The sequence below is a fragment of the Sparus aurata genome, chromosome 3 (assembly GCF_900880675.1).
Source record: "Sparus aurata chromosome 3, fSpaAur1.1, whole genome shotgun sequence".
Classification (NCBI taxonomy): Eukaryota; Metazoa; Chordata; class Actinopteri; order Spariformes; family Sparidae; genus Sparus; species Sparus aurata.
The window spans coordinates 2,680,727-2,693,578 of NC_044189.1; the positions used below are offsets into that span (position 1 = coordinate 2,680,727).

At 39.7% G+C, this 12,852-nt stretch overlaps 1 long non-coding RNA gene and 2 gene segments (V, D, J or C); 1 reads left to right on the plus strand and 2 right to left on the minus strand.

The window, feature by feature from the left end:
* Window positions 1-12,852, minus strand: part of LOC115579517 (Ig kappa chain V-III region MOPC 63-like) — a 72,683-nt gene that overhangs the window by 3,617 nt on the left and 56,214 nt on the right.
* Window positions 5,711-12,852, plus strand: part of LOC115579515 (Ig kappa chain V-III region MOPC 63-like) — a 58,830-nt gene continuing 51,688 nt past the window's right edge. Inside the window, 2 exon segments of the V gene segment in view lie at window positions 5,711-5,762; window positions 5,870-6,188. Coding sequence covers window positions 5,711-5,762; window positions 5,870-6,188 — 371 coding nt within the window.
* Window positions 9,958-12,467, minus strand: LOC115579539 (uncharacterized). The gene is made up of 3 exons (XR_003983669.1): window positions 12,224-12,467; window positions 10,909-10,997; window positions 9,958-10,779 (listed from the first exon to the last, which is right to left on the minus strand). It is a non-coding gene; the product is annotated as an uncharacterized LOC115579539 (long non-coding RNA).

Consider the following 12,852-nt stretch of genomic DNA (forward strand, 5'->3'; position numbering starts at 1 on the left):
GCAGTCAATTTCACAATCAATTTTCATACACTCACACAGAAACTGCATGTATGTATTCAAGATTTTATTTCTGTTAAGTCAAAAATATCACACCTAATAAAACTGAAGAAAGAAACAAGTGATAAAAATACAATATAAATAAGGCATTGTGCAAACATATTATCTCTCAGCCTCAGAGTGCCGTCTCTCTCTTATCTATTGTCAGCTGCTTTGCAGAATGACCTCCAACTCCTCCCATGTTGCCATGTGGGTATTGTGCTCCTGGCTATCCTCATGAACCTTCACTTAGTGGCTTGCATTGTTCCAGTCCTTTAGTCCTTCCTTATTAAGTCTGTATTCTTTTGGAGAAAACATTTAGCAGCAGAAGCAGTGCAAGCTATATTTCTGTTTGAGTACATCAGCCAGCTTCTTTTGATTTTTTTCCCCATTGACTAAGACTCTGTTACAAAAGTCATGTTGACACTCTCCCATCTATGTTTTTCGGAAATGTGTAACTGTTTATGAATGATATGGGAAAGCTAAGGTCTGGAGTATTAACAGTAATACACTTTAACTGCACTTTAACACTGATGTAAACTTTAACAAACATAAACTATGACACAATAAACCAAAGGTTTACAACCACCCTGTTACAAAGGGGATGGAAAACTAATAGCATTTTAACTAACATACAAGCAGGAAAGACACCTGTAAAATAACACCTGAACAGGCCTAACGTTAACTTTCCAAATGTCCCTGATGAATTTAAGGTGGAGTAACTTTAACACACGTCGACTCAGCTATTTACTGATTATTAAACAATGCTGCTATCGTCCGAAGTAAGCTAGCAAGCTAACACTGCTCCAACAATGGGAACTACCATCATTAAACTATTAATTTCCTTTCGCTTCATCACATTGACGTTACTGTATTTCTATCTTCTTCACATTTTTCTTCCTCTTCTTTCCTTCTTTTCCTTCACTGGGTGCTGGATGGTGACCTTTTGGTTCCGCTACAGTATCAGTAACTCTCTCTCCTGGTCTTGGGGTTTATTAGAAATATCATAATGGCTGTGCACATTAGCTGTTGTGCCAGTGCAGCCCTAAATGTGGTCATCTCAGTGTTGATGTCTGTGTCTTCCGGAACCAAGACAGCAAACCAGATACGTTATTTTCAGCATAAATGAGATAATGCCCTTTTAGATGTAATAATGTAATGTATGTTAAAATACAATGTTAAAGTCTTTAAGAACAGTATATCATGGTATGCTGATGATACAAAACATTTTTTTTCAAATACTTAAAACTCTATTGAAGATTTTAGATTCCTGTCAACAACTACATTTTAAAATGATTTAATTAAATTCTCAACTTGTTTATGTTTGCTTTATGATATTACTGCTGAAATCAGACACTGTCAGATGACACTGAACAAGCTGGAGGATAACTGTGTCTATGCATGAAGTAATGCCAGAGAGTTTTAATGTACATATCACCAGGGACAAGAAAATATTACCATGATATGAGTTATAATCCTGAACATGTGAAAATATAGAATAAAGAATATTGTGTTGGTATAAACACATCTATTAAAAAATATATTTTATTCAAAGAAAAAAAATATCTATTGTCTTACAGAATTTAAAACATCTGATAACAGCAACAATGAGAATTTTAATATGTGAAGTTGAATGATGTTAAGTTAGTGTAATAACAGAAACAGAGAGTGAGACAGAAAGACACAGAGTTGCAGATAGAAAGAGTAAAAGCTGTAAAAGTAACCAGTAAAACAACTCGATCCACTGCAGAGAGAGAGATTAATAAAGTTTATATGAGCTCAACTAAACTCCATCCTGTTGGCTGCAGCAGAGGAGCTTCTAGTTCTGTTGGTCTTCCTCAGATTGGATGAAACTGATCTTAAATGTTTCACTTCCCTCTCTGAGCTCAGTAACCATGGCAACAGACAGGCATCACTGCTGAACCATGACGATGGACAGGTTTCAGTACTAAAGATAAAAAGTTAAAGGTTGCATTTTGTTCCTCTGACGTATCTATGTTAAAAACCCAAATTCACAAAGAAATCAACAATGGCATGCTGCTGATCAATGATCAATGATCTATGATCCATGATCCCATCATCCAATGATGATCCCACTACTGCTGTAACAAAATAATTTCCCAGTCTGGGATCATTAAAGTAATTCTATCTATCTATCTATCTGATCAAGTGATTGATCCATTGATAACCAGCATGATGAGAGTAATCCAAGTCCCTGTTGGATTCAGTCAGAGCATTTCCATAGAGAGCCACTTTGCATCAGCAGCACCATGCTCCAGTGCTCTGGGAGAGTTTATAGTCCTGAGAGTTGAACACTGGATGACTGACAGCTGTCCTTCATGACAACAGAAGACACAGAAATCCTCCTCATCAAAAACATGACTTTGATCTGCGTCCTCATCTGGACTCTCCTCTGCTGCTGCTTCACAGGTAAAGTCCAGAGAATCAAACTCCTCTCCTCTATCAACATCCGTCCCTCTGAAATGAAGCCCACAAAACCATGACGCTGCTTTATGTTTTTGTCTCTGTGTCCTCAGAGTCCAGAGGTCAGATCACAGTGACTCAGCCTGGAGCAGTGAGCTCTGCTCTGGGAGGCTCCGTCACCATCAACTGTAGGACCAATCAGAATGTTTAAGTTTATAGCAGCACCCACTATTTAGCTTGGTACCAACAGAGAGATGGAGAAACTCCTAAACTTCTCATTTACTATGCTAGCACTCGACAATCAGGGATTCCAGGTCATTTTACAGGCAGTGGATCAAACTCTGCCTTCACTCTGACCATCAGTGGAGTTCAGGCTGAAGATGCAGCAGTTTACTACTGTCAGAGTTTTCACTATCCCAACAGTCAGCATGTGTTCACACAGTGAAAAACCGTCATACAAAAACCTCCCACAGTCAGACTGAACAGAAACTGAACTGACTGCTGCAGCTGGAAGCTACTGCAGAGACTGATACACTTCACTGAGGACACACACACACACAGAGAGAAGCAGCAGATAATTCCTCCCCAAAATAAGAGGGTCAGACATAAAAAAAAACACAGGCAGTACTTCACCCAAGCTGGCCCACTAACCAAGCAAGAATGAAACGCCAAGTATATTTAAAACTTTGAAATTATCAACTAAGACGTTTTAGTTAGCAATAGTGAATAGTCAGGAGTCTCCTGAATAACATCATTGTCAATCGCTGGATAACAACAATGCCCTGCTTGAGATTTTAAGGGGTCAGACAGCAATGGCAAATGGTCAGCAATGACTTGAATAACAATAAATTGGACATTTGATAGATTCTAGTCAACATATTGTGGGCCTGGATCAGTCGTCCGATTTTATGTCTACTCCCTGTACTATAACTGATGATAGAAGAGCAGATTTGTACATTCATCATGATGTATGAGAACTTATCAAGCAAAGAGGAGTATATTAAAAACGATAGGTTTCATGTTACATATAACCAAATATCCTTATTGTAAAGATACATTTTGACATACGGGCCCATCTCTAAAAGCTTGTTACCTGCCTAGTTGAGGTAATTCAAGACCCAGCTGCTGTTACAGAATCACAGCAATGTTCCTCATCCCTTGAGTTGAGGGAAAGAATAACAAATTTCCCACAAATAGTTCCTTGTTGCAAGCATGCTAGATGAGGAAAATCAAGACCAGATGCTTTTTTAGAATTCAGAGAAAAATAGGTCTGCTGGCACAGCTAGACACTGGTGCAATAAAGACGATAGATAGATAGATAGATAGATAGATAGATAGATCTTTATTATCATTGTACATTGAACAGCAAAATTGAGATGCAAAAACATTTAAAAAAACAGTAATACTGAGATAGAAATAGATAAATAAAAAACACAAATACCAAGCACACACCTCACATACACCATGTCATTCACGTTATTGCACGATCACCAGATTATTGCACAGTCAGACAGGAAAAAGTAACTATTGCGTTACTTTTATTTATTCCCCCTTTTGAGCTCGTTATTCGCCGTTATTCGAACCACTGTTGATGACCCTCTGGAGTTCTTTCCTCTCTGATGCCGTGCAGTTGACATACCACACACACATGCAGTATGTCAACACTCTCTATTGAGCAGGGATAGAATGACACGAGCAGTTTTTGTGACAGTTGGTTCTTTCTGAGGAGTCTCCGGAAGTAAAGTCTCTGCAGTGCCTTCTTGATAGTCACTGAGGTGTTTGCACTCTACGACAGGTCCTCCTCAATCTGGATGCCCAGGAACAGCACACAGCCCTGTTGGGAGTGGTGCTGATGCTGATGGATGCTGAGAGGTGGGAGCCCACTTTCACCCTCTGAGAGCGATTTGTCAGGAAGTCCAGGATCCAGTAGCAGATGGAGGAAGACAGTCCCAGTCAAGTCAGTTTGGACACCAGTCTGTGGGGGAGGATGGTGTTAAACACAGAGATAAAATCAACAAAGAGCAGCCTTGCATAGCTCCCCTGCTGCTCCAGGTGGCTCAAAGCAGTGTGGAGGGCTGTTGCAATAGCATCCTCTGTAGATCTGTTAGCCCAGTAAGCAAACTGGTGAGAGTCCAATGCAGGTGGTAGACTTGAGATGATGTGCCACCGAACCAGAGCTTCAAATCACTTCATGATAATCTGTGTAAGTGCCACTGAACAGTAGTCATTCAGGCTGCTGACTGCTGTTTTTTTTGGCAGTGGAACAATAACAGAGGACTTCAGACAAGGTGGGACAGTGTACTGGGACAGGGACTGGTTGAAGATCCTGGTAAAGACAACAGCCAGCTGGTCTGCACAGGTCTTCAGTACACGTCCATGTACGCCAACTGGTCCAGCAGCTTTTCTCGGGTTCACACCTCTTAGTGTGCGCAGCACCTCATGTTTCTCCAACATGGGGATGTTGTCATGGGTTGAGGGGTGTGATGTGGTATGCTGTCTTTGCTTCTCTGATGCCTCTCCTCAGGCTGGCTGTGGCAGCACTGTACTGTGCCCCATCACCACACCTGAAGGCCTTGTTACTCTCCTTCATTCAGCAGGGTCCTGACCTCTCCAGTCATCCAGGGCTTTTGATTCGGATAGACCTGGATGTGCTTGTCGATGGTAACAGTATCCATGCAGAACCTGATATAGTTCAGGACGGATGAAGTGTAGTCCTCCAGGTCCTGGACAATGATTCAGTTTGGAAAAACACCTTGGAAACTCTAAACCCAGAAGAAATTATGAATTGATGTGAACATGAAGGGATCAGGATGGAGACTGTGAACTCGATATTTGAGCAGTAGTTCAGTAAATGGTTTTGCAAAAGCAACAAAATGATGTGATGTGGACAGTTAAAAGTTCAAACTTCAGCTCAGTCCAAACTAAGAGCACAGAAAATAAGATATTTTGAATAGCACTAAATTCTCACGCAAGTTGTTAATTACATGTTCCTGACCTTTTTGAATTCGAATTTGTTTTTCTGATACCACCGGAAAACCATCTGTATGTTCGTTCTTGGATGTATCAGACAAACTCATGGGGAGGGTCCAGGTTGACATAACTCAATCATTTCCATAGAGAGCCACTTTGCATCAGCAGCAGCATGCTCCAGTGCTCTGGGAGAGTTTATAGTCCTGAGAGTTGAACACTGGATGACTGACAGCTGTCCTTCATGACAACAGAAGACACAGAAATCCTCCTCATCAAAAACATGACTTTGATCTGCGTCCTCATCTGGACTCTCCTCTGCTGCTGCTTCACAGGTAAAGTCCAGAGAATCAAACTCCTCTCCTCTATCAACATCCGTCCCTCTGAAATGAAGCCCACAAAACCATGACGCTGCTTTATGTTTTTGTCTCTGTGTCCTCAGAGTCCAGAGGTCAGATCACAGTGACTCAGCCTGGAGCAGTGAGCTCTGCTCTGGGAGGCTCCGTCACCATCAACTGTAGGACCAGTCAGGATGTTTATTATAGCACCTACCACCGTTTAGCCTGGTACCAACAGAGAGATGGAGAAACTCCTAAACTTCTCATTTACTATGCTAGCACTCGAGCATCAGGGATTCCAGGTCGTTTTACAGGCAGTGGATCAAACTCTGCCTTCACTCTGACCATCAGTGGAGTTCAGGCTGAAGATGCAGCAGTTTACTACTGTCAGAGTTTTCATGTCATCAACAGTCAGTATGTGTTCACACAGTGAAAAACCGTCGTACAAAAACCTCCCTCAGTCAGACTGAACAGAAACTGAAGTGACTGCTGCAGCTGGAAGCTACTGCAGAGACTGATACACTTCACTGAGGACACACACACACACCCACACACACATACACACACACACACACACACACACACACACACACACATCCATCACACTGTCTCACCTTCCATTTATATATAATAATAATTCCTGCTCTGATTTGATTTGCCATATAATCAGGAGGATTCAAATGAGGACAGTGAATGAAACACTTCTGACCTTTGACCTCAGCTTGATACTGTTTCACATCAGATTAGAACATTTATTCATTAATAATTATACAAAATTAAATACATTAATAATTCATTAATTCAAGACAACGTTAAGAAACAGAGCAGCATCAGAAACAATCCTGATCAAGGTTGGCCCAAAAAGAAGCTGTTATCCTCAAATCATAACTGATATTATCTCAAATAGATAAAATGATGTTAAATGTCAGTTATGATCATAAAAAAGGACAAAAGACAAAGTGATATCTTCATCTCAACCGTCATGTACAAAAGTGAAAAAACTGACTGAATGACATAAACATTTATACCCATAAAGACTCCGTCATGTTCATGATGGTTTCATGTCGGTCTGATGGACGTCCCTTCAAAGAAACAAAACTTCATTTGCTCTTTAAATGAATTCAAATTAGACAGATGACATTTTGAATCATTTTTTCAAAAACCATGAACCAAAAATCATATTAAACTGGTTCTTCAAATATCTACAGTCTGAAAACTATGAGAAAGTAAAAAGGAAGTAATGGAGTTGTTATTTAAGTGACGGTGTGCATAAATCTGACAAATGTTACTCATCTATCAGATATGTTGAAAAAGAAGGTCAAAGACGATAATATAATGATATATGTAATATAACATAATAATATATTATAATAATTATGATAAAGGTAATGAAATCTTTATTGTTTTAAAATGTTGAAACAGAAGCAACAACACATTAATGTTGAATACTGAGAGAAAGATTACTGCAAGTTACACAAATTACACTGTTAAACTATGATCAATCTGGAGAAAGAGAAGGAGTTATCACTTTTTGCAGATGATACTCTGATTTATATTTCTAACACTGAATTATTGTTCTTTTATTTAGATTGTTTTTTCAAAGATTAAGAATAGGTTTCAGGAACTAATTCATCTTTTTAAGGCAAAGGGATTTCAATAACAAGTGACTTTAAAAAAGTTCAAACATTCTTTATTGTTACCCAAATTAATAAGAATACATCAAACAAAAAAGACTGTCCAATACAAATCATCAATCTTGAAACCATTAAAAAGTAATCATTTTTATTTTATTTTTTATTTAACCTTTATTTAACCAGATAAAAGCCCATTGAGATCAGGATCTCTTTCGCAAGGGTGACCTGGCCAAAAAGGTCAGCAGCAGGAGACATAACAGCAGTACACGTCAACGCAGATTACAAAGAGTAACAGATAGAATAAAACATACAATTTTAGAGATGCAACAGTAGCACAACAAACAAATAATTTAGGATTTTAAACACAGGCACTGTTCAATAAGTTTCCGCTGCCTGTCTTTCAGGATAGAGCGGAAGGCTCCAAGTGAAATTAGTTTAGAGAGTTTCAGCTCAGTCTGTAAAGTATTCCATGCCAAAGGGGCGGCAAAGCTGAATGCTCTTTTCCCAAATTCGGTCCTTACCCGGGGAGCAGATAAAACGAGAGTTGAACAGGAACGCAAAGCATAACAACTGCTTGTTTTCTGCAATAAGACACACAAATAAGAAGGTATCAAGCCTAAGAGAGCCTTATAAATTAAGGTCAGCCAATGTGCATATCTGCGTGCACTCAGAGGAGGCAAGTTCGATTTCAAGTACAATTCACAATGGTGGGTGAGGCGACTACACCCTGTGACAAATCTCAGTGCCGTATGGAAAACAGTATCCAAAGACTTGAGACATTTGGATGACACATTCAAATAAAGCACGTCCCCATAGTCAAGAATGGGCAAGAAGGTAGCTGTAACTATTTTCTTTCTGACCCTGAGAGAGAAGCAGGTTCTATTTCTGAAAAAAGAACCCAAGTTTCCAACTGTATCCGTCTGCAGCCTGCAAGAGAGGGGCGTAACCTGTAGTGGGCGTAACCTGTAGTTACGTCACAGCTACAGGTTACGCCCACTATGCACGCTTCTTAAAGGGACATGAGCCTAAATAGGTACTACTACAGTTTGACCACGGTCCAGCGGCACAAACGTCAATGTCTACGCAATCTTTGCCCTATAATAGATGTAGTCTTTCTATTGTTTATTTGTTTTAGTGGTAAACGAGTAAAAAGGCACTTAAGACACTGTCAGAGACCAGAATTCATGAGTAAATGGATTAATTGAATAAATATATCAATGTCATTGCTTGTGTGGGTGTGAGTAAGATAGCGAAACATTTATGTGTTAAAAACAACGTGGGAATTAAAATCGTATGTGTTAAGCATGTGTGTACATTTATTTGAACAGTTCCTTATTGCAGAGGGCGACAGCTGATGGTATGACTGACTTTTTAGCCATTCTTCTTGGCCATTTGTATGGCCAGTCTGCAGCAGCTGTAATGCTGAGTGGAGGGGATGAGTGGAATCCTGATAAATCAGGAAAGCCCTTTTTTTATTGTCACCTGTATGAGTCCTGGAGTTTAAGTTGTTTTTGTCCAGTGATCTTGTTGGCCAGGGGACTTATTTAGAAGGCATACGCCACTCTCTTCGCACACCGTGGGATTTATAAAAAGAGAAGTTGACGGGAAAATGTGCGGTCCTCCACGCAAACTCTGACCCATGCGTAGGCACATAACTGGGGTAAGGAGAAGCGCCACTGATGGCAGAAGAAAGAAACGGGAGAAACTGTGTGAAACTGATACTGATCGTGTCAAATAAATAGTAATATTACCTCTCATATATGAACAGTTTATTTGCAAGAAATGGTTAAAAAAAAACAAAATCTCCTCACATTCTGCCATTTCGTTTCATCTCCGTTTTCAATGCATAACACATAAAGCACTTTGTATCTGTGTTTTCTTGCTATGTAAATATAAAGACTATAATTATCTTATATTATTAGTCTGAAGGACTGTTAGTCAATCAGGTTAATTCTCACACGTGCCGTGCGCCAGCGTTTGGATGTGATGCGTCGCTTGTGAAAATACAGATATGGAAACAAATACGAAACAATCATTTAATAAATTCCTTCATGGTGGTGTTTAACTCGGAAAAGACATTTTTTATCTCCCGCAGTTCCCTGGAAACATCATTTATTGCAGTGATGGTGTTTCTCTGCATTTGCAGGACTGCATCTGTAAGGACACAGCCGCTGGAGGGCACGAGGGGCATTGGTGTCCCCCTCCACCTCCGTCACCACGTCACTCAGGAGGGATTCCCCAATGATCCCCACCAGTTTTTCATCCAGCGGGGTGAGCTCCGGTGGCCGTTCCCCCGCCCGTGACACAGACGCTCTGCCTGTGTGATGACAGGCGCTTTTTTGCTTCCACTTTTATGTCTGACCACTTTCTTTCACTTCGGCCACACTCCGACTTTCTGATGCAACATTATTTAGATTGTCTGCCACAGTAGCTTAACATCATGGTGATAGGCCCTGGTGCAAATACTTTTTTTGTGCCCCCCATCCTAGACACAAGCGCACACTCGTGATTGCAGGCACGCACACACAGGCTTGGACACACACACAATGCACAAGTGATTTAAATGTTTATAAATCAGCTTTTTATTAGTTCTTTGACTGCCATGACAGAGAGAACATGGTCTGCTGACAAACATCTGCTTGCGAGCATGGTAGTGCCTAGACTTGTGTAAATATAAATGCTTCTCCTGTTAGGAAATACTTGTTAAGTGTTGTGTGATTTGACTTTAACAAAGTGCATCAACAGTTAAATGTCATGTACCTGTACCTGATGAACGGTTGCTTGTACTGGACACTTATAAAGCAGTTAATAACATGGCTGTTCAAATGCAAGGATTAGCTCTTTTTTTCTTTACATCCAACTCAGGCAGTGATGCACACTGTAATGCCTTTCAGCATTTTGTCTCAAGTTTTATGGAGCCAAATGATGCTGATGGAACTATGAAATGAAACAGACCAATTGCATATACATTACAAAACGATTACAATATCCTGTATAAAATTTAAGTTTATACATATGTATGCACACATACTCACATTTGATACATACTCTACAGTTTGTAAGTGTGCACTGCTCTAGTCTAACACACACTGTGTATTACTCCACCGCAGAAAACAGTCCCCAACAAATGCACCATTTACTACAGTTTTGAGTTAAACAGAAGAGAATGGTTAGAGGCCCCCGTAGGGCTGTGACACATTTCCTTGGAGGAGTCAAAAGAAAAAGAAAAGTAAATCTTTGAAGATATTACACCTTATAGCTGGCTAAGAAATGCCTCAGAGGAGAGGGCTCTTCACATTCTATCTTTATAGGCTTGTAGCTTCTCTGTTGCATCCTCTGATAAATGTTTCATCAAGTCAGCTTGCATCATTTCCAATTCACTGTCAAAAAAAGAACAAACATTAAATGAAAGGTTTCAAGTAGATGTTGCAATATTCTTTATGAGAATGGGTATATTTCATTACACATTGAAATATGTCTATCATCAATTCTTTATATATTAATCTTACCATGGTTCATATTGTGGGCCCCTTCTGAACCTGGCCACAGCCTCTGGCACTGTCAATGTGTACTTTTCAACCAGGGTGTAGACTGTCACCTGGACAGGATTATTGACATTTGTTAAATTAGAAAACAGACAACTGAATGTAGCCTTTAACTATGTTATGTCTAGTTTGATATCACATCCTTATGACGCTCTTAGAGTGCAATAGGCTATGTAAGATTTGACAAAAGTAAAAAAAAGGAATATTCTACAACACAGGTCTGAATGCTCTGAACAATTTTGAGTTTGTCAAGCACCCCACAAGCATTAAAAAATGAGGAAGGTTTTAATATTACACATCTGTATTGTTCCATTTCAAGGTTCTTTCATCTATCATTTATCTATCTATCAAGTGTGAGGTGTGATATGAAAAACCAGTATGTACAATATGAAGCACAGTGCCAATATTAATAAATGTATGTAAACAAAACAATCATGTCATACTTCTGGCAAAAGGACATCAAAAATTAAAGCAACCCAATCTGTCAGCTGTCTCGCCCTTGGCGTTTCCCTTATGACCAAGAACAGGAAGGAGACAACTTGGTCAAGTGGTTCATCCTCAAAATAAAGGGTGGGCCTCTCCTTCCCGTGCTCCCATGCTGACAGAAGATCCCCGGTTATGATAGCTTGAAACTGTGTAGGTTTGTGTTTTACTGTAAATTTGAACAACAACCTCAAACAAACTAATCACGGCACAACACAAATGCTTGTGGTCAAGCTCTCCATAATACTAATATTGCACATGAATGTCACAGTCGAGCTGGTGATCCTTATCAAAGTCACCGGTTTAATGTCATTACTAATTTTAAATTGCTGCACTAGACCACGCTAAAAGTAATGTTTTTGAATTAGCGGGTTAATATTACAGCGGAGTCACAATTTTCAAGTTATTTCTGGTTATATTACAACAGCCACAATTTCTAGCTTAGATTTATCTACTTGGGTCAACCTTTTAGGATCGTTTAGGATAGAAATACATACATTTACGTTGCATGTCATTTACCAAACGGGCAGGTAAATAAGTTCCCAGCCTGGTATCAATGAAGTAATTCTACTTAAGTAACCCCCTCTGAACCCCCTCCATCTTGCTAACGTTACCTTGTTTGGTTCAGTTTCCACAGCAACGGGCTAGCCTCGTTCTGTCTGCCCAATAATATTTAATACTGTGGATAAAATATATAGCTTACTTGCTTAGTTCATCGCCCCGGGTAATAATATAACTATGTGCAGCAATTGTATACGTGTGTTACATTAACTAAATAAAATATAAGGACACTTACAGTCTGGATACGATCCGCCATTTTTCGTTTTTGAGACATCTCTTGTGTATTTCCTTGTTCTGTTCTTGCTTTTGGCGGGTCTCATTCTACATCTCGCGTGGTTCAACGTGATTTACACAACTACACGTTACGCCCACACTACACGTTACGCCCACTACAGGTTACGCCCCTCTCTTGCAGGCTGCAGACAGACCCCTCTCCAAGTTTCGCCCGAAGTTTAGTGACCAGCTTGTTTATATGGGCTTTAAATGAAAGCTCCTGATCTAGGGTAAAGCCCAGATACTTGTAGTTCAAAACCCGCTCTATAGATTTTCCTTTGGTTGTTAAAATATTTGTAATGTTCTGTGGTAGCACCTTTGCATGAGAGAAAACCATGAGTTTGGTTTTATCTGTGTTTAAAACCAGTTTAAGATCATCTAAACGAGACTGGATAACACTAAAAGCAACTTGCAAAAACTCAAGAGCCTGAGAGAGAGAGGTTGAACAGCAATAAACAATAGTGTCGTCTGCATATAGGTGATACATCATCATGGAAACATGGATTTGGTTCTGATGTGACTGTGTGCAATTAATATGACAATTGTTCCTCATATATCATAAATGTTGAAAAGAAGGCCAAAGACATGTCA